The sequence below is a fragment of the Muscardinus avellanarius genome (genome assembly GCF_963383645.1).
Source record: "Muscardinus avellanarius genome assembly, chromosome: 4".
Taxonomy (NCBI): Eukaryota; Metazoa; Chordata; class Mammalia; order Rodentia; family Gliridae; genus Muscardinus; species Muscardinus avellanarius.
Window position 1 is genome coordinate 158,118,266 of NC_137789.1, and position 27,184 is coordinate 158,145,449.

At 51.1% G+C, this 27,184-nt stretch overlaps 1 protein-coding gene across 1 annotated transcript in view; it reads left to right on the forward strand.

Moving 5' to 3' along the window:
- Positions 1-3,401: 3,401 nt before the first annotated feature.
- The window catches only part of PTPRE (protein tyrosine phosphatase receptor type E), a gene marked incomplete at both ends in the record, with an annotated part of 150,623 nt that continues 126,840 nt past the window's right edge, over positions 3,402-27,184 (forward strand). The window contains one exon of the mRNA XM_080694103.1: positions 3,402-3,454. Coding sequence (XP_080550229.1) covers positions 3,402-3,454 — 53 coding nt within the window. The remainder of the gene's footprint in view (positions 3,455-27,184) is intronic.

The following is a 27,184-nucleotide window of genomic DNA, read 5'->3' on the forward strand; positions in this document are numbered from 1 at the left end:
GTTTTTGATAGGGGACGTGGGGGAGGTTCCTGGGGTGGTGGGAACGTCAGTATCTTGATAGGAGAATGTATGCCACTAGTTTATGCACATGTTTTTATTCGATTCTGTACCTTGGGATCTATACAAACATATATATTATTCATCAAGGAAAAACAAAGATTAAGGTATTGTGAGGGCTGGAGTCGGAAACGACCATCTCTTTTTCTGCAAAAGCAGAGGCGTCCTCTTACAAAGGGCCGGTCCTCTTGGCTCCAGTGGGTAGTACTGTTAGCGCTGGTGCATAACCTGGGAAAAGGGGGTGAGAGAGAAGACTATGGAGGTCGTGTAGAAGTGAGGAGTTCTGAGTCTGTTCCTCTCTTCATTCTGGTACATTCTTGGGAGCAGCACAACTATCCCCAGTGTTCCCGCCATGGGGACAGGTCCTGGACAAAAGCATCCTGTGTCCCAGGGTCCATGAGACATGGCAGGCTCCTTTGGTCCTTGCTTAGCCTGCCTTAGAGCCAGACAACTGCCCAGACTTGACTTTTTCTTCTAAAGTTGAATCATTTTATGTTACTTTTATTTTACTTATTTATGTTTGGTGAACTCAGGGGTATTCTACCACCAATCTACACCCCAGGCATGTTTTATCTTTTATTTGGAAGCAGGATCTCACTAAGTTACTGAGAAGCCTCGGGAGTTGCTGAGGCTGGCTCTGAACCCGTGCTCCTCCTGATTCAGCCTCCCAAATACCAGGATTACAGATGTGTGCCATCATGCTCAACTTTATGTTAATGTTTCTGAATACTCTTTGAAGCAAATTCTTCTTGGCTTTGCACACATTGATTTTTTTTTTTCCTTCTTCCTTTTTTTCTTATCCCCTTGGAAAGCGTTTCTAGCATCCACACTTGAATTTTGGTTAAGTTCAATAAACAAGGTGAGCACTGTCAAGTCACTGCAGATAAACCTAAGGTAGCCCAGTCCTCTGATCACGGAGAAGCACTGAAAGTAATGTGAAGGGTCCTGGTCCACCGCCTGCAGCATCGTGTTGTACAGGAGCGGGGCTGCACAGGCACAGGTTAGAACAGGAACCAGGGGAGTGGCTGGGATGGTGCTGGCCAGGCCAGAATGGGCTTGGACAGGCAGAGAAGCCATGGACTAGAGAGGTGCTGTGTCCCAGGATCCTGAAAGATGCGTGGTAGTGTGTTCAATATGGCAAACGGGGTGGCACCAGAACTTAGGATGGGGAGAAAGGAATTGACAGTGATGTGAACCAGGGCCCTGAGTCCAAAGCAACAAAGACGAGGAGTGAGAAGCAGGGGCTTCTGTATGGGAGTGTACAAGACCCTGTTCTATGTGTACGTGAAGACACAGGTCTCTGGGACATGGATTCTGAAGGCCTGAGAAGACATTAAGGAACATTGCTTAATTCCGAGAAGAATCTTTGGGGCCCTACCAGGAGGGCCCTGTGAGAAGGAAGGACCATCTGCCTCCTCGTGCTCCAGGGCTGTTCACTTTCCCGCAGCAGATGTCTGACAGAGCAGACGTGTTGCTCTTCCTGGATGACAGTCTCTGTCTCCCCAGCCCTGCGGTGTTAACAAGCAAAATGGTGCTTATCAGAGCTTTGAAGCATCGTCTTCTTGGACTGAAGCCTGGCTCTGCAGCTGTATGGGCAGGACCGTCCAGAGCGGGATGACGACACTAGGCCACCTGGCCCTGCCCAACCTGGGCTGTTCCCGGAGGGTCGCTGCAGCGCCCTGCTCTGCCAGCTCACACCGGCTCACTGAGTACCTCCAGCTACCCGTGCGTTAGGAGCTCAAGGTGGAGAGAGGCTGCTGGAGCTTCCAGCCCTGGGTCAAGGGAAGAAAGGGTGACAGACACCAAAACAATTAAAGCTATAAGTAATCTCAAATAATGATGAGGATGGCAGGAGGGTGGCAGAGGGGAGGGGTGTGTGGCTATCTTCCAAAGACAACTGGTAAAGAAGGTGGCAAAGTTACAGAGCCCCAGACAGGAAGGAATGTGGCTTGGGCCTCCCTGCAGTCAGAGAGGCTTTTAGTTGGGTGCACACTGCAGTGGTATTAAATATAAAGCCAGTGAGAGGAGAGACAAAGGACCCTGGAGAGGCACCAAGGAGCTAGACAGCACGCAGACTTGGGCATGGATGGGGAGGCACAGATGGGGGTGGAGGCGGACACAGCTGCGTCTGTGGAGGAACCAAGAGGGAGAGCTGGCCTGAGACGGCAGAAGCTGGAGCTGCGGGGCTCAGAGCAGAGGTCCCCTGTGCAGAGTTCTGTGCCCAGGGCTGGCGTTCACAGCTCCCGGCAGGACCCCAGGGTGGGCTGAGCCAGGCCAGGGGAGGAAGGCTGAGCTCCCGGGCTTTGCACCTGGTGGAACAGAAGCTACATTCTGGCAGGCTGATCATGACGCCTGTCCGTCAGCAGTTGGTAGTGCCATTCATCAGAAAGGCCCCCCTGGGTCCCGGACGCCGGGTGGTTAACACCTCTAAGTGCCACTGTCTTACTCTTGACTCATCTTTCCTCCGAGAGCCTAGTGAACAAGCTCCATCACAGCATCCTTCCTGAGGGCACCGCACAGAGGTTCAGAACGCGGCTGGGCAAAGACTTTGGTAGCCTCTCCGCGCCTCTGATGGAATTTCCTTTTCTCTCAAATCTCTAAGCAGAGCAAATGAAATCCCCAGGAAAGAAGTCGCTGGAAACAGCAGCCGCAGACCCTTTCCTCTCTTGCTCTTCCAGGGGGTCTAGTTTGGCAGAAATGGTCTTACTGACACTTGAGCCCGCCCCAACATCTGCCCAGGGACGCCCTCTTTCCATCTTTGGGGAGGAGGGGCCACGCGCAGGAGGAGATCTCAGGGTCCTGCCTACTTCAACAAGCCGGGAGTGTTTGAGGGTACCAGCCATTAGGCCTAAGATCAGTCCTGAGCAGGCTACTTCCTGGTGTCCAGGGCCAAGGCTGGCCAGGCAAGGCCTTCACTTTTCTTCCCAGCCGGCATGAGCGCCCGTCGCAGCTTGTCAATACTCCATCTGCACCTAGGTCAGAGCCGGAGCAGCTGGGCCGGGGGCTCCCCCGGAGACGCCAGCCCAGCAGGTGGGCGACGCCCAGGGGCTCCAGGGCCCGGGGCGGGCGGGGCAGCCCGGGGCGGGCGGCGGCGCGGTGCGCTCCCCGAGCCGGGCGCCAGGCGTCGCCCCCGCCCCTCGCAGCGCCGCGGCCCCCGCCCCCGCCGCCGCGGAGCCTCGGCGGCCGAGGAGGCGGTGGGACCGGCCGGACAGATTCCCTGCGGGGCTGCGGGCGACAGGAGGCGTCGCGAGCTGCGCCCGCACCCGAGCCTGCGCGGGTCCCCACGGCCCGCCATCGCCCGGCGGGGACAGCGGGCGCCCGGAGGGCGGCGGGCGACCCGGGAGATGCGGAGCCGCGGCGGCGGCGCGATCCGCGCGACAGCACCGGCGCCCCGGAGGTGAGCGGGCGGCGGGCGGCGGGCGGGACGGCGCCCGGCTCCGCGGAGGGCCCGGCCGGCCGGCGGCTGGGGGTCGCGCGCCCCGGCCCCTGCCCGCGGCGTCCCCTCCCCCAGGGCCCCCAGCCCAACTTGGCGGCCAGGGCGGCAGCGCCGGCGCCCTCCCGGTAAACAGAGCGGCGAGCGAGCGTCCGCGGTGGCGACCGTGCCCGGGCAGCCGTGCCCGGCCACCGATGCCGGCGCAGTCGGCGAGGGCGCCGGCCGGTGCGCACCGGGGCTGAGACCCGAGCCTTGCCAGAAAGTGACTGGAGTTGAGCCAACTCCGGGCGGGGCGGAGTAGGGCGCCGCGGGGGGCTGAGCCGAGCCCCCGCCCGCAGGTGCGCCAGGCAGCACCCACCGCCTTCGGGCGTGGCGGGGCGACTGACAGCTCTTGGAGCCGGGACCCTCTAGGGAAAGCTGGGCAACGCACTGGAAAGTGAGGCCGAGCCCAGCCCAGACCTGGATGAACCTGGCCGGAATGCCTTCCGGCACGGGGAAATCCTCCTGGGAAGGGAGGCAGAGATGTCTGCAGAATTGCACATGGCTTCGTCTGGAGTCTGTGCCATCCAGGAAACTCTGGGAAGAGGAATGTGGCCTCCCTGTGCTGTAGAGTGAAGGAGTGCACGGGAGGACCGGTCATGCATCAGCTCGGCCCCTGACCCAGGTGGCCTTGACCCCGGGCGCCTGGACACCACAGCAGAGGCCCATGAAGTTCTGCAGAATGAACAGTGCCTGTCTAGGGTGTGTGTGTGTGTGTGTGTGTGTGTGGTGTGTGTGTGTGTGTGTGTGTGTGTGTGTGTGTGTGTGAAGACACTAAGGGTCTTTCCAGAACGGAGGCACTCAGCCAAGACTGGCATGAAAGGGTGAGGCGCGGGGCCAGGCAGGCTCTGACCACCAGGCTCACTCGGGGTCTGGACAGAGCTGGTAGGGCGAGCAGGGCTCTCAGCACAGGTTCTAGGCTTGTGGGGAGCATGAGACCAGGAATTGAGTGGAGCAGGACTGGGGCTGGTGGCCAGTGAGCGGGGCCTGCGGTAGCACCCAGCCCTGCCAGCGGCGACCCTGCCCCTGAGCGTGACCTCGGCCCAGCCCTCGGCTTACTGACGTTAGTGACACCCGGGGAATCGGCGCTGCCTCCTCCCCAGCCCACTTTCCATGTGCAGCCTTGGCTGGAGCTGAACTTGCCCTTGGAGAGGCCAGGTCACTGGATGAATCCAGCTGGATTCTGGGTGATGTAACCACATTACCCCTTGGCCCCCAGCTGAGTCGGTTGTGGGGGTCTTGAGGGAGTGGCAGTGTGATTTCTGGAGGTCCGTAGGGTACAGAGTAAGCGCAGCCAGGCCCTGCACCTCTGCTCCCTTCTGTGGGTGGGGAGGGGGGCGCCTGGCCAGCTGGGCTTCCCTTTAGCGGCTCCACCTGCACAGAAGCCAGGAGGGGGCCCAGAAGCTAGGTGTCCTATAAGGAGACTCTTCCCTCCGGGGACTCCTGTATGCACCCCTGAGAGGGACGGTAGAGACACATCCTTGGGTGTCAGTTGGTGAAAGTGTCCTTCTCCTTCTCTGAAGCCCCCAACCCTGCTTTTCACATCCCAGGAGGCAGAACCTGCATCACCCTCTCTCTCTCCATCATAGGACTCCTACCCAAACCTCAAGGCCCAACTCGGATGCCTCAGCCTCCGCACAGCCTCCCTGGGCCCTCCCCCAGGAGCCATCTTGCTTCCTCCCAGCTCCATAGAAGGATAGTTAGGCCTGTCCTAGCCCTCACTGATCTGGGTTTTGATTCCTAATTGTTTCATGCAGTAGTGGCTCCTCTCCACCAGGGGCTCTGCAGGGACTGGGATCCTGGCTCTGACGTGGCCTTGGCTAAGTGCTCACCTGTCGTGCCTGGGTGTTGTCTTCTCAGGATGGAGCTGATCCCATCCTCTAGAGGGCTCTGTGAAGGGGCGTGCGATGTTCAAGTACAAGGCCTGGCTCCCCTGAAGCCTTTATCCTGCATAATGCATGTGTTAAAAACCAATGAGGTCTAAGTGAAGAAGTGATCAAAGCCAGTATCCATACGAGTAGACAGATGCTCCCTGTGCATGCCGTCTCGATCCGTGAGGCAATCTGTAGGATGTACGTGACATGCTGGGGTATCTTTATTTCTTGAACACTAATCAGAATGGTTATGTAAATTTTGCAAGATGAAGTAGTTAACCTCATAGTCATCGCTTCCTTGGCTCCGTGAATGAATTCATTCTTCAGCATCCACCATCGACTCCGGCACTAGTGACCCAGTCTGGAGAAGGTGTATGGGGCCAAGGGAAGAGGGCAGGGTCTAGACCTGACCATACCGCTCTCAACCTATGGGCTGCCCCTGAAACTCTCCTCTCACCTCCCGAGAGAGGGGACACTCGGACCATCTCTGAGCCTCTCCCAGCCCTGGTACCAGGACCACAGACCCAAGACCGGATGATGGTGTGCAGCTGGGTCCAAGGCTGGAGCCGCCCCTGCTGCTCTTCCGCCTAGCCCTGGCGTCTCTCCCGGCTCAGTGTACCAGCTCTGCAAGACGTAGACAGGCTCACGGCGCACGCTGCATTGCCGTTCATGTTGGGGACTGGCCCCAGATGTATCCAGAGTTTATTTTGCAGGGCTACCTTCTTATTTTCTGTCATGTGTATTTTTTTTTTTCACGGCAACAGAGTGCTGGCTAGTATTCTAAATGATTAAGATTTGAGATCCACCACTCCCAAGGTAATAGAGTTTGTAAAATGTTACTATGCCCCAGCTGACCCAGGTGCGGGATGTGGGCTGCAAGAGCTCAGCTCCCTAGCTTGGGGATTAACCAAGCCAACCTTCTTTTCTTCTCTGGGCTCTGGCTGTGGTTCCCCAAGGCTCCCCCTACCCCCACCCTCGTCAACGTCTGCCCGTCTGCCCTGTCCAGGTGTTCCTCTCCGGGAGTTTTGATGTGGTTCACAGCCTTTGAACTCTTCCTGCAGCCGGCTCACTGCCAGAAATGTGGGCCCCGTGTCTTTCTTTCAACTATATAAATACTTCAAAGGGATGGATGAGACTTACAAAATAAAAACTCTTTAACAACATATTTCAGAAAAACAAATAAACATATCCTTTTATATTGGCTCCCAATAAAATAAGGACCAAATAAAATATTTTTAAGGGATGGACATCTGTTTTGAAATATCTAAAAAATGCAATTAAAAATTTAATCAAGTCTATCACTGCATAATTTATCAAGTAATAAAAAAGTCTTTTTTTCTCCCCAAAGCAAATATAAACTTCACTGGGAGTAGAAACACTTTGGAAAAAAAAAAAAAAGCCCATCCTTTGCTCTAAAAACCTAAGATGTTTGAGGCGAATGTTTTGATGTTCATGTTTATTGGGTGAAGAATCAAGAATCGATAGGAAAGTAGGGTGTGGTGGTGCACTCTTGTAATCTCAGTATTTGGGAGGCTGAGACAGAATCACAGTTTTGTGGCCAGCCTCAGCTACTTAGTGAGGCCCTCTGCAACTTATTGAGACCCTGTTTCAAAATACAGAATAAAAAATAGGTCTGGGGTTGTAGCTTGGAGGTAGAATGCCCCTGAATTCCAGCCCCAGTACTGCAAAAAAAAAAAAAAAAAATTTGATAGGAAAACTTGTTCGGATCCCAGGTCTGGGTACCAGCAGCATGGGCTCCGATTCCCGGGAAAGCCTGAGTCCTATCATGGGCCTGGAGTAGGTGCTCAACTCCACCATCAGCTCCCTGGCTGGCTGCTGGTGACAGCATCCCAGGGCCCCAACACACACCCTGAAGTGCCCTGGAGTGGGAAGCGGGGCTGGATGTCTGGCAGTGATAGTGCGTCAAGGAGCAGATCCAGATAGCAGTGCAGGAGGCTGGTACAGAGGGCTCGCCCAGACATGGCTTCACTCCGTGTGGACAGTCTAGTGGGCAGGACTTTGTTTTGCATGGGGTGGGGGTGGCAGAGCCTGAGGCTGCTAAGTACAAGTGCTTTGGGGCAGAAGAAGCAGGGTCAGATTGGGGCCTGTGATCACTAGATCCACACAATGTGCAAGTGTCCTTCCTGGGCAGCTCCTGGGCCGCGGCAAGGGTGGGCACAGGTGTGTGCAGAGGTGTGCAGCGGGCCCACAGGGCCTGAAGCAAAGGCTTGAGACCATCTGTCCCCAAGGCAGAGGAAGCGTCCCATTCCAAAAACGCAGATATAATTTGGGGTTATAAATGTCTTCACATCTATTTGGATGTTTCCAGCTGGCCATTAGTCACTGGATTTTATTCTAGGGAGAAAATTAGTTTCTTTTTTTTTTCCCCCTCTCAACTGAGACTTTTGAACATCCGATCACAGAGCGGCTTGATTACAATGGATTGTGTTAAATGGCCTTCATCCCTTCTTTTTATTTTGTCTCTCGCTTCCTAAGGACTTGGTGTTTCGGGCTGTGTCTCTACAATGGGGCTTGGGCTGGTCTTGCCTGGCAGGGCTGTGTGCTCTCAGCACCCTGGCCCTGGCCCTGGCCCTGACCCCTCAGCCAACGAGCACACGTGGGCCGGAGCACTGAGGATTTGCCCTCTGAGCAGAGCCAGCAAGTGGAGCCCTACCCTGGCAGGCACGCTCCCTGGGAAGCTCTGGGAGCTCTGGCCTTCCCGTCTCCTCCAGTACAAAGAGAACAGCCTCGAGGGTGGACATCCACCTACAGTGTGATGTCCAGCCCTGGGGCCACCCTCCCTGACCGGCCTCTGCTTCTGCCACTCCACCACGTTAGCGTGTGTGTGTGTGTGTGTGTGTGTGTGTGTGTGTGTGAAATTCTTGTCCTTCGTTGTTGGAATATGGCACAGCTAGAAAGCCTACGCAGAGGACTGTGTCTCCTAAGGAGAGGCTGATGTTTGAATTCTGGTGTCAATCACCGACTTCTGTTGGGGCTGGGAGGGGCACAGGAGGACGAAGGAGATAAGAGCTCGCATGGTGGACACCGTGCCCAGTGTTTCCCAGGACTGGCCCTGCTCATAGCCACTCTGTATCAGTCTGCTTGTAACAGAGTACACTCAGTTGCAGGCAGTCAGTGGCAGGCTGGGTTGTTTGGAGGTCAAGTGGATGGGTCATTGGAGGTGGGAAGGCTTCTGGCTTCCTCCCTAGAACAAAGTAAATCTTTGCTGCAGAATGCACCCTCCGCCCAGTTTCCAGATTCCAGAGAGCCCTGTGGGACTCTACCGGGCAGCCCCGACTGCTGCCCACAGCCCCCTCCTTCCCAGTCTTTGCCTCATGGGCTGCTGGGGTGCTGAACTTTTGCCGTGCATTCTCTGCAGCTGAGGAAGCCTGCCTGCACATTCTCCTTTGACTCCAAGAGTGAGCCCTGCACCCTGCATCCTGAGTCCTGCGTCCTGCTTCCTGGGTGGCAAGAGATAAGATACAGGACAGTTTCTGAGCACGTGGGTGATGTATGTTTGCATTGGGCACAGAATGCAGCCCCAAAGACCTCAAGTCTTGAATGCAGGAGCTCTCTCATAATTATAGGGGAGGAAATCAGGCTAAATTAATAAAAAGAGTATTTGTGTCCTTTTATTACATTCAAGGATTTACAGAAACTCAATCTGGCCCAACAAAGTGTTGCCTTAGGGGACTTACTCTAATGAATAGGAAGCATAAAAAAATGTTCTTCCAAAGAGAACAAAATACTTCTGCTCCTTTTAATAAGCCAACATAAAACAGCTACCCTGTTCCTTGCACTGTGAAGTTTACTCATCAAAAGGAAACTTTCCTTTCCAACCACCTTCCAAGTCATCTCAAAACTTGCATTGTTACCAGTCAAATTATTCTTTGTAATTCACACATTTTTTTTGAGCATGTGGCTTTTCCAGTCCCGAAAGCAGCCTTTGCAACAGCTAGACACTTAAGTGCTGAGTGGAGAATGCTCTGAAACAGTAACCCTGGCCCTAACTTCCAGCTACCATTGACTCAGCACGCTCTCCCCTGAGCTCGGAGCAGTACTTGATTAAGAGCATCAGTAATTCAATAAATTACCTTCTGCCAACATTGCAAGCCTCAGCTAAAGTTCAGGCATCTATTGGCGATGTTATCGGTCTATCTATTTAAATTCCTTTAAGCAAAGTCCTGATTTTGGCCCAGTGTGATATAAAATTGCAAGAGCCAGAAATTTAATAATCCTGTACTGTGTTGAACCAAGCGAGGCCTATTCTTAGCTAGCCAACAATTTCTTTCAAAGGATCGTTCTTGGTTTTCAGCAAATGTGAGTAGTGTTTAAGTCTGTAAGGTCATTTAGAAGAGACAAATGGAAATTTTAAATCTTTATTGAGTACCTACAGTATGCACACACCGTGCTTAGCATTGGAGTTACCAAACAAAGATACACCTGTCCTGTGGATGTCCAGCATCCACAGGGAGCCAGAACCCGCCACTTCCAGGGAATGATAACTGTCCTGCTGAATGCAGGGACAGCACAGAGCAGGGGGCGGCCCGCGGAGTGGGCCCCGGAAGGGCTTCAAAATAGAGTAGGTATGGTTTATTACGATGTCTTCTTAACATCCAGCAGAGCTAGAACATTCCAGAGAGATGGGCTTTTGTCTTCTTGCCTAGCAGTGTTAAGGAACACGTCCTGTCTGGGGAACTGCAGGTGTCTGAGTGTAGCTGGATCCCAGGGAGGTGGGGATGTGACAGAGAGATGAATCACTCTGGATTCTGCAAATGCCGGTGAACCATCCAGGACTCTGCCCTCTGTGAGGGAACAGCAGTTCCTAACCTGTGTGAGAGCCTCGCCCCCATCAAGTGTCTCAGGAATACTGTTGATTCCTTCCGGAGAAAAATGTGCGTGTGCAGTTTTTCCCCCAGATTCAAGAGAATCCTTCCTGTCCCCTTCCCCATCATAAATCCCGTGGGTTGAAATGCTCTGCGATTCAGTCGGAGCCCACTCCTCCCCATCCCCCGGCTGAGGCATCCCCAGGTGTGGCCCTGCCTGGGCTGTGTGCTCAGCTGGTGTGTGTGCGGTAGAGGAGGGGAGGGGGGCTGAAGAGGCAAGATGGGTTGGTAGGGAGCTCATTCTGCAGGCAGGAGAGAGGCTGAGACAAGAATCAAGGGGTGAAGTTTCCGGCTGGGGATGCATCTGGGCCGATGCAGGCTGAAGGATAGCCCTGAGCTCAGGTGGTGTGCAGAGTGGGAGGTGGTGCTGGGGTGAGGGAGCAAGAAGGGGGCTCCTCCAATACTGGCAGCTGCCTCTACCGGGGGATGGGGAGGAGTGGGCTCCGACTGAATCGCAGAGCATTTCAAAATGGGGACCCTGTCTGGGTGAGACAGTGCTAGCCTGTTTCACCCCTTTTCAATTACTATTAAAAGCGGGGTGCAGCCGGGTGTGGTGGCGCACACTTGTAATCCCAGTACTTGGGAGGCTGAAACAGGAGGATTGTGGTTCTCGGACAGCCTCAGCTACTTAGTGAGACCCTTGTTAAAGAAAAGAAATAGGGCTTGGGGTATAGCTCAGGTAGAATGCCCTTGGATTTCATCCTCGGTCCCACAAAAAAGTGGGGTTTTGTTTTGTTTTTGCAGGTGTGGGGATGAAACCCAGGGACATTCGACCCCCGAGCTACACCCCCTGCCCTATTTTTTATTCTTTATTTTGAAACAGGGTCTCCTAGGTTCCAGAGGGCCTCACTAAGTAGTAGCTGAGGCTGTCCGTGACCCGCGATCCTCCGGTCTCAGCCTCCCGAATGCTGGGATTGCAAGCGTGCGCCACCACGCCTGGCTAAAAAAAGTGGGTTGTCATGTGCATTCCTGGGGATTAGAGAATATTCCTAATGAAATACCATGGTCTGGAATATTTGATGGTGATGCTATTACCATCAAATATGGTTAGTATGGTATCGGCCACACCTTAAAGGGAGGCATGCCGTCTTGCTGTTGTGGAGCTGCTGGGAGTGCGCACATGGTGACCTCTGGCTCTCGCGGTGACAAACTGGAAGTCACCCTTCACTCTCCCTAGCGCCCATTCTTTACTCTGATCAAAGCACTTCAGTCTAACTGGAAGCCCAGCTATGTTTCCTCTGAACGTGGAGAAATGCTATGTGGAAGTATGAAAGTCCTAGAAGGAGTGGAAAATGTACCTTGGGAAAGATTGAAGAAGGGGTGCTTATGAAACCATGCCCCGGAGGGCTTTGTGGCAGCCCAGCCCGGTTAGCACCCGGCTGTTGTCACTCTGGCAGAACAGAAGGAAGAACCTGGATTACAGCAAGGGAGGAAGAGGAGCCTCGAGGAGGAGCTTGGCGCATCTGGGGGAGCACAGCCGTGCACAGCTCAAGAAAGAGCCATTTTTTGAAAGGGCACAGAACTGGCTCCGTGGAGATTTACAAAACTCACCTCCCTTCAGGAAGAAGGCCATTGAATTGGGGAACCCCTGGACTACAAAACACCCTGGAAAGTCCTGGTGGTCAGAGGTGGGAGCGAGGCCTCATCCTCCAGCCTTGGCCAGGTGCCTGCCTGTGCAGATTTGACTCAGTGGATTTGGCTTGGGAAACGAAGAAGCAGCATCCCCGAAAGGCATTGCCATCCAATAAGAAAAGAGAATGTTTTTACTCATTTTGAGCTATTTTCACCATAACCTTCTGCATATGTTTCCACAAAAAGGAAGCATGTGTTTTTTTGTGCAAATCGTTTAGTTTACCAACAACCTGAGTCCTTTTCTACCTTCTTTTTTTTATTATTTTTTAAGGTGTGCATGTTGTGCGTTAGAAAAGTTTGGCAGAACAGCTTGGTCTCTCTGTTTAGAATAGGCACCTTAGCTGGGGGTGGTAGCGCATGCCCATAATCCCAGTACTTGGGAGGCCTGGGATCTCAGGTTCAAGGCCAACCTCAGCAACGTAGTTAGACCCTCAATAAATTGTGAAGACCTTGTTTCAATTAAAAAAAAAAAAAGGCTGGAGGTATAGCTCAGAGGTAGAATGCCACCGTACCAAAATATATGATAAAATAAAGGATCAAGCCTGCTGACAGCTGCAGATTATATTTTTATTTGGAAACAGGGTCTCTTAAACCAGCGAGCCTGGCTTCGAACCTGCGCGATTCTCCTGTCTCCACCTCCCAAGCGTGGGGATTACAAGCGTCCGCCACCACGCCTGGCAACAGCTGCAGATTAGAAAAGCAAGACTTGCCAGGGCTCTTTCTTCAGTGTGCTCCAGAGCCCGGGAGGTGAAGTGTCTTTTTCCTGTCGCGGGCTGCTCCTGGTGGACTGAGCGCTCATCCCTCTCGAGTCTAATCACTGCTCCTGCTGCTGGGCCTCAGGAAATGGAGGTCCCTCGTCAGCATTCAGCCGCTGAAAGCCCAGGCTGTTTGTCTGCCCCGAGGGAAGTGCACTGCAGCCTTGATCAGGACCCAGAGGTGAGAAGAGATTGCCGGGCTGTGCTGTGCTGTTCCATCCATCCTTCATCTGCTCGCCTAAGCAGTGCTCACCCTATTCTTCTGGGTGTGGCTTCTGCCCTGGCAGACTGCTTCCGGGTTGCATTTCAGAAAGCAGCAGCAAGTGTATATGTCGATGTGCCCCATGCTTTTGTTTAACAAATGATTGATGGCTGGCTATATTCAAATGCACATCCTGAGTGGATGGGAGACATCAATCCATCCTTGTTGCTTTACTTAGCCCTGTATTTGTTTTTTCTTTGCAGTGCAATAGTAATTGGTAAACGTCTTGAAGAGGTTTGCGTCCCTCGGTGCCTTGGCATCCTGGAGTTTGGAGCTGTCAAGCTCAGCCAGCTGTGTTCATTTTTAGCCCAGAGGGCAGAGAGTGTGGTCACCCAGGGCGACCACCTCAAGAGCCGAAGCTCGAGGCTAGAATGATGTTAGTGGCGATTGCTCAGCTGTTTAAATTCAGAGAAACGATGGTAAGAAAGTGCACTGAGCTGGGATGTGATTGGCATCTAGTCACCCTGGCAGGAGACACTGGCCAGGCAGGACCTTCCCTGTGAAGAGTCATCGCCCCTCTGGGAAGTAGGGCTGCCTCAGAGGAGCCTCCTGCTGCCTCTGCTGGAGTCCCACGCAGGCTCCACTTTCATCCCACCCCCACCCCCAGCACACAGGCTCCCAGAGGGCTGCTGGTGCTAGTGCCCTGCACCCAGTGCTCCAACGGGGCTAGTAGGCGAGGGAGCCCTGGAGGCCAGCAGAGAGGTGAACCCAGGTTTGACTTCCTGTGGCCCTGGGCACAGTGCGGAGAAGTGTGCCGTGGAGAGTGTCTGAGTGCGGGACCCGCTTCTATCCGTGGTCCTCAGCAGCCACGGTGCATGGTGTTATGTCCCACTGGCTGGGGCTGGAGTCCTGTGTAAACCAGGGAAGCATGGCTGGGTTCACAATCTGCAAGGGGCCTTGCTGACAGGGGACTGAAGGCCCAGGACCAGCTGGGCCCAGAGGCTAGACTCCTGTGCCCAGGCCCTCCCCTCCTCTCGCCGCCCATCTTCCGGCTCCCAGGCCCAGCTCCACAGTGGCCACTGGCAGCCCAGCATCTCCTCCTCCCTGTGGACAGAGAGCAGGCTCCCAAATTCTAAACCTAGCGTAATATGCTAAGTATTGTTTCATTTAATATTTATAGCCACAACCCCAGATGACACTAACCACAGGCTTATCCCTAAGAGGGGGGCTGAGGCTCACGGAGGGCAGTGACCCCCAAGGCTGGGGTTTGAGCCCCGGCTTCTGGATGGGACTCTACAGTGAGCGATGTTCATGTGTGGGGGCCAAGAGACAGAGGCCACTCAGAGCCTCCAGTGGGCACTGGCCCCGCCCAGGAAGGCTTGAGACCTACAGGAGGAGCCTGGAGGTCGTGGACGGGAGGTGAGAGTGAGTTTTGGTGAAGGAACTCTAACAGGGCCGGGTGGGGGCCAAGAGAGATGTTTGGGCTGGACCATGGGGTCCCCGGGTGCCTCTGGTGCGGCCCGGCTTGGCTTAGCTCTCTAAGCTCAGCAAGAAGGCCCGGAAGCTGCATTTTTTTTTTAAATAAAGCTCCCAGGGAATTCCAATGGTGGTCCAGAGTAGAGGGTCCTGGGGACTTCTCCAGGGGCCCAAGATGAGGTCAGGACTTTTTGTCACAGGGAGGGAAGCAGGGGGCCAGGAGGATGGGAAAGGTCCAGCAGCTGACCGCAGCTTCAGAGAGGTGATGATGCCATGCCTCGTGCCCTGTGCTGGGCGGACAGCCGGGCCAATGGCTCTGAGATGGAAATGAGAGGGCCCATCGCCAGTGGCAGTGTCTCAACCAAAGGACGCGTCTCCTGGGTGAGGCCTGAGTCCCTTTGTATGTCTCTCCCTGCAAAGGACCCACCAAGAGAGTCCTTAGCCAGGGTGAGGCCCAGTTTCAAGGACGCTTTTTAAAAGACCCTGCACTGTGTGAACAGGCTGCCGGGCAGCATGCCAGGTGGTGGGAACTGAGTGGGCCCTGGGCCACGGGAGCAGGCACACCGCGTCGTCCACATTCTTCCATCCATCCCTTGCTGCCCACGTTCACTTAAATACTAAGCACTCTCTGTGCTGAGACTCCAGCGGCACCCAAAGCCCCAGGGTCCTTTGCGCCCTCTGCCTCAGGACCCTGCACCTGGAACCCTGTTCTAGTGTCTGTTACCAGGCCCCATGGGGGTGGCCCCCTAGAAAGCTGTCCCTGCAGAGCTCAGTTCTGCTCTGGGTCCCTGTGTACAGAGGGGCCTTGGGTGCATGGCGGGCTGTCTTGAGGTCCTGGGTCACCCATGGGACTGAGGGACACTCGTTCCTGGAGTCCTGATTGCTCTTCTTCCAGGCGGAGCAGGAGCAGTGAGTTCTCATTAGGACCTGTTTTCTCCCTGGCATTTTGGACCCATGGTTGCCCCAGGTCTGCTCCTGGGGACCGCAGCCTCCATACCGAAGGCTTCTCTGGGCTTTCTGTTAGAGCACCACCATGCCCACAGTGGATCCGTGTGCCCGCCATGCTGTGACTAGCTGTTGCACGTGGGAGACCGAACACCAGGCCCAGGCAGCGGCCTATTCTACCCTAGCCCCCAGGGTGTTGCCCTGGGCCCCTCCCCGCCCCAGCCTTCCTCAGCCCCCAGTTCTTCTTGCATTCTGGTGTTCATCTTCTGCTGGGGCTTCTCTTTCCAGAACCCCGGGCCGCAGGGCGCACCCACGGCAGTCCTGCTCCGAGCCCCGGCCAGCCCACTCCGCACTCGGGGCAGCTGCGGCTGCTACACCTCCAGCCGACCTCCCCTCCCCAGCCCTGGCGCGGCCCTGGAGAGCGGGTACTCCAGCCGGCACAGAGGCTGGCATGCCATTCCTTTGAAATGACTAATAGCAAAGCGAGTCCAAAAAGCGCCTGGCCTTCTCTCCCTATTGTTGTTCCAGCTCAAAGAGATGGCCTTATCACGTGCGGACGCCTGGGCGTCGCCCAGTGGGCACGAGGCCGGCAACACAGTGACTTCCTGACTTGGGCCCCAGGAGCCAAACCTATCCATGGCCAGGAGCTGTCCATCTCGAGATGGGGAACCCAGGAAGGAGCTTTGCCCACTTTCTCCTGACTTGAAAATAAATCATGCTGACTTATTTCAAGGGCTCCATAGAAAGTTTTTATTTTGAGAAAAACCCCATCAGGAAACCCCAGTCTGGGAGTCTCCACTGTTCTATCACAGATTGTCCAAACCATACACGTCTTCTGCCTGGTCTTATCTATCATGATCTGAGATGGAGCTGGAATTTGGGGGTAACGTTCAGAAGGGGGCCCTGGTCCCTTGCACTTCCTACTGCCCAATGTCCAGTCATGGAAGCTGAGATCAGAATGGAACAGTGACATCAGTGTTTGTGATGCAGTGTGGGTCTCGCTCCAGGGGGTAACATCCCTGCAGAAAGCTTAGGCTGGAAATAGCCATGGTGAGTACAAGGTTCATCTGGATGGAGGTTTAAATACTGAGTCTATGAAAATAAAATTAGAGCCGGGCGTGGTGGCGCAGGCTTGTAATCCCAGCATTTGAAAGGCTGAGACAGGAGGATCCCAGTTCGCAGCCAGCCTCAGATACTAAGTGAGGCCCTTTGCAACTCAGTGAGACCCTGTTTTAAAGTAAAGAATAGCTGGGCATGGTGGCACATGCTTGTAATCCCAGCATTTGGGAGGCTGAGACTGGAGAATGCTGTTTACAGACAGCCTCAGCTACTTAATGAAGCCCTTTGCAACTCAGTGAGAACTGGTTTCAAAATAAAGAATAAAAACTAGGGCAGGGGATGTAGCTCAGAGGCCGAATGCCCCAGGTTCCATCCTCAGACCCACAAAAATAAAATAAAATAAAATAAAGAATAAAAAATAGGGTTGGGAGTGTAGCTCAGAGGTAGAATGTCCCTGGGTTTCATCCCCAGTACTGAAAAAAAAAAAGAAAAAGATTAGCATAAAAATAAAATTAACCATGGTGTGAAGTATTATATGATATCCCTGGGAAAGTAAGTATCCAGCCGGGTGTGGTGGCACACGCTTGTAATTCCCGCGCTTGGGAGGTGGAGACAGGAGGATCACGCAGGTTCAAAGCCAGCCGCGCTGGTTTAAGAGACCCTGTTTCCAAATAAAAATATAAAAAATAGGTCTGGGAGTGTAGCCCGGAGGTAGAAGGGTTTCCAGGAACCCCAGTACCACCAAAAAGAAAAAAAAAAGTATCCAAAAAGCACATGTAAGAACAAACTCTCAAGCGTTTGTATAGAGTTTGCTCTTAATGGGGACAGGTTATAAGGCCACCATAACTATTTTCGTCAGGAGGTCAGGCAAGATGATCTTAAGATTAAGCTGGGCATGGTGGCACACACTTGTAATCCCAGAGCTTGGGAGGCTGAGACAGAAGGATCGCAGGTTCGCAGCCAGCCTCAGCTACTTAGTGAGCCCCTCCTCAACTCAGTGAAACCCTGTTTCAAAATAAAGAATAAAAAATGGGGCTGGGGGTGTAGCTCGGAGGTACAATGCCCCCTGGGTTCAATCTCCAGTGCTAAAAAAAAAAAAAAAAAAAAAAAAAGATACAAGATCAGGTAGACATGGGATCTCTAGACAATTTTTACCATCGGGTTCAGTGGCTATGTCCCCTCTGCCTGTCTTCACTGCATCACTGGGAGTTTCCTTCCTTCCTGAAACTGTGGTGTGTAATGTTAGACCTAGATGTTAGAGTGTGCCAGTCAGCTCTCCACTGCTACGACAAAATACTTGAAAAATCAACTTGTTTTGGCTGTTTGGGAGATTTTCGTGCATGGCCGCAGGCTTCCCTGTCTCTGGGTCGCAGTGAAGCAGGGCAGGCGGTGTGGCGGAGTGGTGCCCGCGAAGCAGAGATGGGGGCCAGCACAGGGGCCAGGCATGCCCCCAGGGACCACTCCTCTCGGCCGGGTCCCGCCTCCTTCCGTTTCCACCACCTCCTAAAGGTCCATGCAAATTTTTAATCCATCCAGAGATGAATCCACGGTAACCTTAGAACCCAGAGCCCTTGTGACCCAATTGCTTCCCTCAATCCCCACTTCAGAACGTTGCAGCATCCGGGAACAAGCCTTCAGTGTGGGGGTGGCTCTATCCCAACCATGACTTGAAGTCTTGGGCAAGGTGGCTGAGCTGGCTAGGAAGCAACCATCTTCACAGACAAAGCAAGAAGCCTCGGGCATTGGGGCCTTCACAAGGGCACTGGGCAGTCCTCGGAATGAAGCTGGAGAATGAGCCTTAGAAAATGGGCCGAAGCCCGGGAAGCCAGCAGCTGAGCCTCAGTCAGGCCACAGGGAGCTGCTGGCAAGGATGTGGCCTGTGGTCCCTGGCTCCTGAGCCCTGCAGACCTTCACCGACGTGGCCTCTCCAAGTAGTTCCAAAGAGTCCCTAGACCTGTGTGTCACGTCCCGGGTAGGACTGATGGTTGATTAGAGTTACCTACCTGCCAAGCCCTGCTTGCAGGCGTGTGGAGCTGCCGGTGGGCAGGAAAGGGAGGTAAAGCCACCAGCAGTACAGGTAAATTGCGCCTAAAACAGAATTTGAACTTGGATTGCTAAGGACAACCCATAAAAGACAGGACTTCACTGATCTGTACTGAGCTGAGGTGTTAATTTTGGTTGCAAGTATAAACTGTATTAGAGTAGTAAGATAAACTTGAAAAGCATGTTCATTTAAGTTTGTGTCTTATATGCATTGGCTAAATTCAATACCTTTAGAAGATGTAGATACTCTTGTAAAGGAGCTAATCCCTTTAGAGAACAAATACTTCCTAGTTAGCCTTTTTTTTTTTTTTTCAAAGACCAGGATTCTATATCTTGCATTTTCTCAGGGCAACATAGCCAGTGTTTAGCTTCCTCCTTGGCTCACAACGAGGAAATGTTACGAATTTCTAGATAACTGCTCCTGGTTCTCATGCCACATGAAAAACAATGCACTGTCCTCACTTTTTCTCCACAGTAATTGATTGTCTTCTGGAAAGAAAGTATAGGGTGTTTAAAAAAAATAAAGCTTATTTTATTCTGTTACCTCCAAGACTGTTTTAATATGAACATATTTAAAGACCTAAGAAGGGTAGCATTTGAAGAGGCAGGCGTTTTTACTTGTTGTACATGGCAAGTCACATTTGGAAAATTTACCTTCAACAATCTCCTTCCTTCCTTCCTCCTCCTCTTCCTCCTCCTCTTCCCCCCTCCTTCTCCTCCTCCTCCTCCTCCTGGCTCTTTAAAACCATAAATAGCAGTAGTGTCTTGCCTGTATCCTGGACCTGCTTTCATCTTTCCTGGACAGCAGTGTGTAGGAGGAGGAGGCTGCAGAAACACTGAGTGGCTTCCACTCTGCTCCACAAGGTCTAGCCACAGGCTCTGAGTGTTGAAAATAATCCTGGGGCCACAGCAGAGAGGAGGGCCAGCAGGTGAGGAAGGAGATGGGAACACCGATCCAGAAGATGCTGCCATAATTCTTGGGGGTTGAGGAGGAACTTGGGAAACAGACAGACAGACAGACAGACTCTGAAACCACAGCCCTGGGTAATCATGGTGGCAGGAGTGCTGCGGTGACCTTCATCTTGTGACTAAGTTCTCACAGTCCTTTAGGGAGGTGGCTCGTTGGACACCCATAGCTATTCCTTAGCAAGTCTGATTTGGTAACTCTTTCCTCCAGCACTGGAGCATCTGGACATCACTGGCTGAAAATGGATGGAAAACTGGCATGCATTTAGGGGCTGTATTATCTGAAAGCACCTTGCTTCAAACACTAGAATCATATTCATCATGGCAAAGAGTGCCGCCTGAGAGGACCCTGGAGGAACAGTGGATTCCCTTGGCTGGGTTGAGTTTTCTTAAGTTTGATGGATATGAGACATCAGCCCATCTTATGGTTAGCAAAACTGACAGTCAAAGAAGTAATATAAGTTGTTCAAAGCTGTGTACCCAGAGGGTCGCAGAGCTATAGAGCGGGGGGCTTCTGCCCGCTCCCAACATGGGAGCTGACAGACCTGAGCTGGGGGTGTGGTGGAGTGGCCCCCAGGCACCTCGTTTTGTTCCAACTTCTGTGAGTCCATCCAGACCATGATTCAGAGATGGTCACAGCTTCCAATAAAATATATGGCTGCAGAAAATAACAATTTCAAGTGGATCATTTTTGTTATCTCTCAGAACACACAGATAATTCTGGTTTCAGGACAAAGTACAGAGTGAATCACTTTCCTGCATTGATTTTATTTTGAAGAGAGAATAATAATTTCTCTTTACCTGGTGCATTTCCATGAACTATTTACTGTTTAGTATATGATGATTTAAAGCCTTGTGAATCTATTCCTTTTAAATGGCTTTTCCCATGCTTTATAGTGTGTTTAGGTATAAAACACAGAAAGCACCATCAGTTTTGGCTAAGAGAATGGATGCCCTCTCCACACCTGCCAGAGAGAATATTGATTTTCTAGATGCATTCATCCTGATTGGCTTTTTTCCCATCAAGATTTGTAAATTGCATTTATAGTAACCTTCAGATTTCTAGTTAAATCCAAACCCTAAAGAAACTTGGTTCAGGTGATTCACAAACCTCCCAACACCCGTGCTTACTCCCCTCAGTAAGCGTACACACACACACACACACACACACACACACACACACACACACTTCTCCAGTCTGACTCATTCAACATAGGATAACAAACCTTAAAATTCCTTTAGTTTAACAAAGAGGCCACCCCTGATAACCCCTTTTCTGGTTTATCCCTGTCTGTCTCTGGGCCTGTCCCTTCTTTCACTAAATCTCATTTGCTATTGACAGGCTTGTATTTGTTTCTGTAGGGATAGGAATTTCTGAGCAGGAAGGGAATAGAAAAATAAATAGTATACAATTCTTCAAGTGTTTTCAGATGTGCACTGGATCATTAGTATGTATTGATCGTTCCTTCCCAGGCCCAAACCCATTTCCTTGTTCTCGTGTCTTTAATGGTCCCTTTTTGTGCACCGAGAACCATTTCTTCTGGCTGTGAGGTAGCTTCGCTGGTACAGGAGGGTGCCTACCTGTGATCCTGAACCCTCTATAATGTGGACTGAATAAACAGCACCCAGGCACGGTGGTGCACGCCTGTGATCCCAGTACTTGGGAGGCTAAGACAGGAGGCTTAAAGGTTGGAGACCAGCCTCAGAAATTTATCAAGACTCTCAGCAACCTAGCACAAACCTGTCTCAAAATAAAAAATCAAATAGGGCTGGTGGTATAGCTCAGAGATAGAATGTCCCTGGGTTCAATCCCCAGTACAACACACACAAAAGATAAAGATAAAAATAAAAAATAGCAATAAAGATCAAGCATCTTATTGTGGGCAAAAACTTGCAGGTGTGCACTTGAAATGTACACCAATCCCCAAAATAACATTTTGGGAAGCACGGTAGCTGGTAGATTGGGGCCGCAGTGATGACGTCACGTAAAAAGATCATAGAACTCCATTTCCTTTTGTCCTTTCCTGGGGAGAAAATATCCAGAGGTTAAGACCATGATAAGTCAGCTTTCCCCCTGCAGAACAAAAGCGACGCATCTGTTAGGCACGAACCTTGTTGGGAGCAGATTTATGTATTCAATTTGTTTGCCGTTGTCGAAACCTCGTTAATTGTGAGCCCAACGACGCTACTTGCTGATTCTAGCCACTTTTAAATGACACGTGTGCTACTTAATCTTTAAAACAAAATTGAACCTTAGACTCGTGTACATTTCCAGCGACAACATTAAGCTGTTACACTGGGGGGAAGGAACTTAATATGCATTGTAAAATAAAATTAGGAGGAACTTCACACTCATGCCTGCTTATGTGATTTGGTTCTGTCAACTGTAATTTTTTAGGTTAATTTCTTCCGTGATGTATGCAGTGTAAATAATAAACTTATAAATCCCTTTATACATCTACATTACTACATAAATCCTTAATATTAATGCAACAAAGCATTACTTAGAAGTATGAGTTGCATGATAAGTAGGTAAAAATATTTTTATAGAGAGCAAAGAAGATTGATCTCTCTCTCTCTCTCTCTCTCTCTCTCTCTCTCTCTCTCTCTCGAACTTGGGGGCATTCTACCTTCAAACTTTACCCCACCAGACCTTTTATTAATGTTTTAAATTTTGAAACAAGGTACTACTGAGTTGCTGAGGGCCTCTAAGTTGCCGAGGCTGGCCTCAACCTGCGGTCTCCCTCTTTCCGTCTCCCAAGTCCTGGGATATGGGATTATCAGTGTGCGCAAACGTGCCCAGCTCATTTCTCTATTTTAAAAAACAAATACAGGTATTTCCCAGGTGCTTGTGCATGTCAAGGTGTAAATATATAAAAACTATAGTCTCTGCCTCTGGAGGCTGCTTATCTAGTGGGTTGTTTCCAGAGGGTTCTGGGAAGAATTGCCCCAGTCTCTGCTGGGTGGGGGCAGACGCGTGGGGAGTTGCAGGCACCCTGAGGGTATGAGAGTGACATCAGCCCCTCAGACCTCTGTGGACCGTGGAGGTCTCCTTGGTCGGGATGTTCTGGGCTCGGACTCTAAGGTCCTTCCCACGGGCCTCCTGAGAGCCTGCTAGAATTCAGTGCCTGTGAGTTCAGATGGGGAAAACCTGCAAAGAATTGTAATTCTTTTGTAATTGAATTCTTTTGTGACTCCATATATCCCATGATCCCTTAGTTTTTTTGTTTTTTAAGATTTATTTTAAATTTTTTTCAGTGAAAGTCACCGTACAGCTTCATGGGTTTTGAAAATTGCCTAAAGTTGTGTAGCCGCTGCCGCAATGAAGACATGCATGTTTTATCACCTTAAAGAAAAGGTCTTGTGCTCTGCACCCCAGTCCGACCCCTGAAGACCCCTTCTCAGGCCTCCATCCCTGTCATTTGCCTTTTCTAGCATTACCTTCATGGAGGTGTATAGTATTTAGGGTCTGACTTCTTTCACTCAGCGTAAAGATTTAAGGGTCATTCTTGTGATCAACTTATCAGTTGTTTGCTCCATTTTACCGCAGAGTAATATTCCATTGTATGGATATACCACAATTTACTTATCCAGTCCCCAGTTGGGGGACACTTAGGTTGTTTCTACTTTGGAGCAACTAACTAACAACAAGGGCTAGAACAGATTCGTACGGTCTTGTGTGTATAGACATAGATTTCCATCTCACCTGGATAAAATGCGGATGAGATTATTGGATCACGTGTTAAAAGTCTACTTAACTTTATAAGAAACTCCCCAAATACTCTCGTTTCTTTTCTTTTTTCTGTTTTTTTTGTTTGTTTGTTTGTTTGTTTGTGTTTGTGGTACTGGAAATTATAAACCCACGGCCTAGTTTGAACATGCGAGGAAAGCGTGCTGCCACTGAGCGACAGCCCTAGCCTTTTCTTTCCATTGTTATCTTGAAATAGGGTCTTACTAAGTGTATTTTAAGACAGCCTCTCGCTAAGTTGCTGAGGCCGGCCTCCAACTTGTGACACTCCTGCCACAGCCTCCAGAGTGGCTGGCATTTCAGGCATTCGCCAATGCACCTGGCCCTAACTACTCTTCGTGGCCGGTGTGCCGTTTGCTCTCCCGTCAGCCACGCGTGAGCGCTCCCGCCGCTCTGTGGCTGCTCTGTATCTTCGCCAACATTTGCTGTTCTCAACTGGCTCTTGGCCTTTTTTAGCTCCTGCAGTTCTGATAGGTGAATAGTAAGTGGCATTTCGTCCGAGTGTTTTCCGCATGTGCCAGCTGTTTGCTCCTTGCGGAGTACCTGTTCAAATCCCTGTTTTACTAACTGGGTAGTTAGCCCTCTATATCTTACTTTTTGCAATTAAAAGCATTCTCTGACAATAAGCTTCACTAGATGGTGAAGGGAAGACTTGCAAGTAAAAGATTAAGAACCCCTGAAAGACGCACTCACGTTTACCTCCGCTACCATTTTTGCATCTTGTTGCCGGGGCCCGCCTTGCTCCCAGGCGCAAACGCTGCTCCCAGGCCAGAGCTCGCCTGTAGGGGAAGGTACGGCTGCCATTCTTTGTTTTTGTTCTGCCGCTGTGAGAGGCTGTCAAGACTCCGCCCTCGCCCGCCTCTGTCTCAGTGTGCAGCACCTGTCTTCTCCTTGGATTCATGCGCTTGTGCGGCCCTCTTTGAGTCTCTGCCCAAGCGAAGGACTCCTGCCACTTTCATGTGAAGTGGGAGCCCACACATCCAGGACTGCCGCGCTGTCCCGCCTCCAGTGGAAGCCTCTCCTTCTGGCCGCCCCGCTGCATGAGCATCACCCTGCATGGGGTTCTTTCCACTACGCCATGGACCTGTCATCTTTTTCTGCCTTGATCTCTGTTTCTTTTTTTTTTTTTTTTTATACCTTCCCTGTGGGAGTTCATCTCTTAGCAAAAATGTGTGTTTTTTAGACCTATCTGAGACTTTTTTTCAAAGCCCCTTGTGGACCCTTTTATGTGGGCAGCCACATTTTGACTTAGTCATAACTGAATCTATGAGTCAAATTTCAGCACCGTCCTGGGTGATTAACATTTTTAGCTTATTTATAACCAATATGCTAATTTTATTTTGCAGTTCTTCTATTAAGGGATGTAAGGCACAGAAAGCTGTGCCATGCTATTTTTATCTTTGTTCAATGAAAACCCTTCGGATGAGTCTCTTCCTCCTCATCAAAAAGAAAAGGAAAGTGAAAAATGAACTTAATTGAAATGTACACGTCAAAAGTTAACGTGCCCAGGGCTGACTGTTGCTTTTGTGATACATAGATGGGAAAAAGTTCACACTTCACATATTGTAGCCAAGTATATGCAGATGTATGTTCAGTGTTATGGCTTGAGGTGTAAGATACATTAAGGACATTTGTACACTTTGGGAATGTAAAGTAGAAGAATAAAGGTGTGCACAGGTGAAGACAGCACTTGTAGAGAAGCGTCTCATCAGAGATGCACCGCATCTGGCACATCTGCAGCCACCAGTGGCCCTCGGGTCTTTGGGGTCCACGTCATTCTTTCTTCCACAGTCAATTGGGACAGGAAAAGGCACATTGCTCATCTTCACATACATGAGCTTGGGCTACCCTTCCCTGCACCCCTCCTCAGATCCCTGTGGCTTCCATGACAAATTACACATACTTAGGGGCTTAGGTAGTATCCAGGGTTTTGCTAGTTTTGAGACAGAGTCTTGCTGTGTTGCAGAGGCTAGCCTCAAACTCACCATCCCACCTCAGCCTCCTGAGTACCTGGGATTACAGGTGTGTACCACCGCATCTGGCTGGTAGTAAGTATTCAGTCTTATGCCACAGTTTCAGTGTGTCAGAAACCCAGGCTCAGGGTGGCTGGCCTGATTCTCTGCTCCAGCGCTCACAGGGTGGAGTTACTGTGTCCCAGCGCTGTTTGCCTTTCTTCTCCAAGAGTAATCCACTTCCAAATTCAGGTGCAGAATTCAGTTCTGTGTGGTTGTAGGACTGAAATTCCATTGCTGTGCCTGCAGTTGGCTGGGCTTGTCCTCAGGTCTGGAGCTGCCCCCATTCCTTGGCTGGTGGCCCCTCCCTCCACCTTCGCAGCCGGCCACGGTGGCCAGCATTCCTCTCCTCCCCCTCCTGTCCTCTCGGGCTCATCCATTCTTCATCTGCTTCATCCCGTGGCTGCACTGGGCTCTCAGGACAATCAAAGACAGATAATCTCCCTACCTTATAGTCCTCTTGTTTGCAAGCTTAATTTCATGTGCAGTCTCTTTGTGGGAGTACCTAGATTCATGTTTGATGAGAAAAACCGAGGAGTGGGAATCTTAGAGGACACCTTTAGAATTCTGCCTCCCCCACCACACACACACATAAGTAGCAGAATGACACAATTCGAGATTCTCCCGAGTGTCTGTTTGCACCGAAGGGATTTGTTTCCATTTCAGAGACAATATGTGCTGTGATAATTCCGTGATATTTACACATTTGGTGTTTAAACCGTGTGGACTGCATTATACATATCTTGAGGAATACTCTTTACATAAATTAAGATGCCTTTCTCTTTCCTGAAAACATTACAGCATGCCACACATTCTGGACGGAAAGGAGGAACTGTTTACACCACAGGCCAAATGAAACTCGGAGGGTTCTGATGTGCGATAAGAGTGTGCTCCCGTGTGTGGAATATTTTAAGTTGTCTATGACTTTCCTTGCAAACATAATCACAAGCTAATATTAAAAAACTATTTAGTGACACTATCAAGGATGTATCTGAGGCTCCCTGGCATTTAGTGTAGAAAGGAATCGTAAGCAGGACACAGCTTTCTTCTCCAAGCCTGTTATTCCAATCAGCATTCTTGCAGCTATAAACTAAAAGATGGACCACATAACTTAGAGGAAACATATTTTTTTATGGCTTCAGGTTCAGTCCATGTGAGGCCGGGGACTGTGGATTTCAGGGTATGGTGGCAGGAGGCGGAGAGAGAGCACAGGGACTGTGGTGGTCCTCACATCATGGAGGTCGGAAACAAGAGAGAGAGCAGGGAAGGAGGAGCCATACATAAAATCCCCAAGGCATCACCCCAGGGACCCACCTCCCACCACACCCTGTTGGCCTGGGTTACCACCCAGACAAATCCATTACAATGATTTATCCCCTACTGGGATTCCAACCCTCAGGACTCAGTACATCAGCTTAAACATTAACAAATGAGCTCTTTGGGAGACATTTTATATGTCACTATAACACCATTGCTCAGGGGTGATCTTAGCTTGGAGAAAGGAATCTCTCCACGGGCAGAACAGGAGAGTGTCAAGCTTGGGGTCACAGAGTCTGGATTCTGTCTCTTCTCTCCAGCCTCCTAACTATCCAGTGAGGCCATTTGGGGCTAGTCTAATTTTTTTTCTTTTTTTTCTTTTTTTTTTTTTTTCCCATACTGGGGATGGAGCCCAGGGCCATTCTATCCTCCAAGCTACACCCCCAGCCCTATTATTTTGAAACAGGGTCTCACTGAGTTGCCAAGGGCCTCACTCCATAGTAGCTGATACTGTTCTTGAATCGCAGTCCTTCTGTCTCAGCCTCCCAAATGCTGGAATTACAAGTGTGCGCCACCACGCCTGGCTCATTGCTTCTGAAGATTCTAGAATTTAATGAATGTCTAAGAAAATGCATTGTAACTTGTGAAATGGCAGCTACCTACTAGTGAAACAGTCAAACGTGTGCATGCGCGCACACACACACACGATTGTATCTCGCTCAACTTTTTTTGCACAAGTGTTTAGAAGACCTCCAGGACTATTAGAGCAGATGAAGGCTCTTTGCAGGGACAGCCTCGGA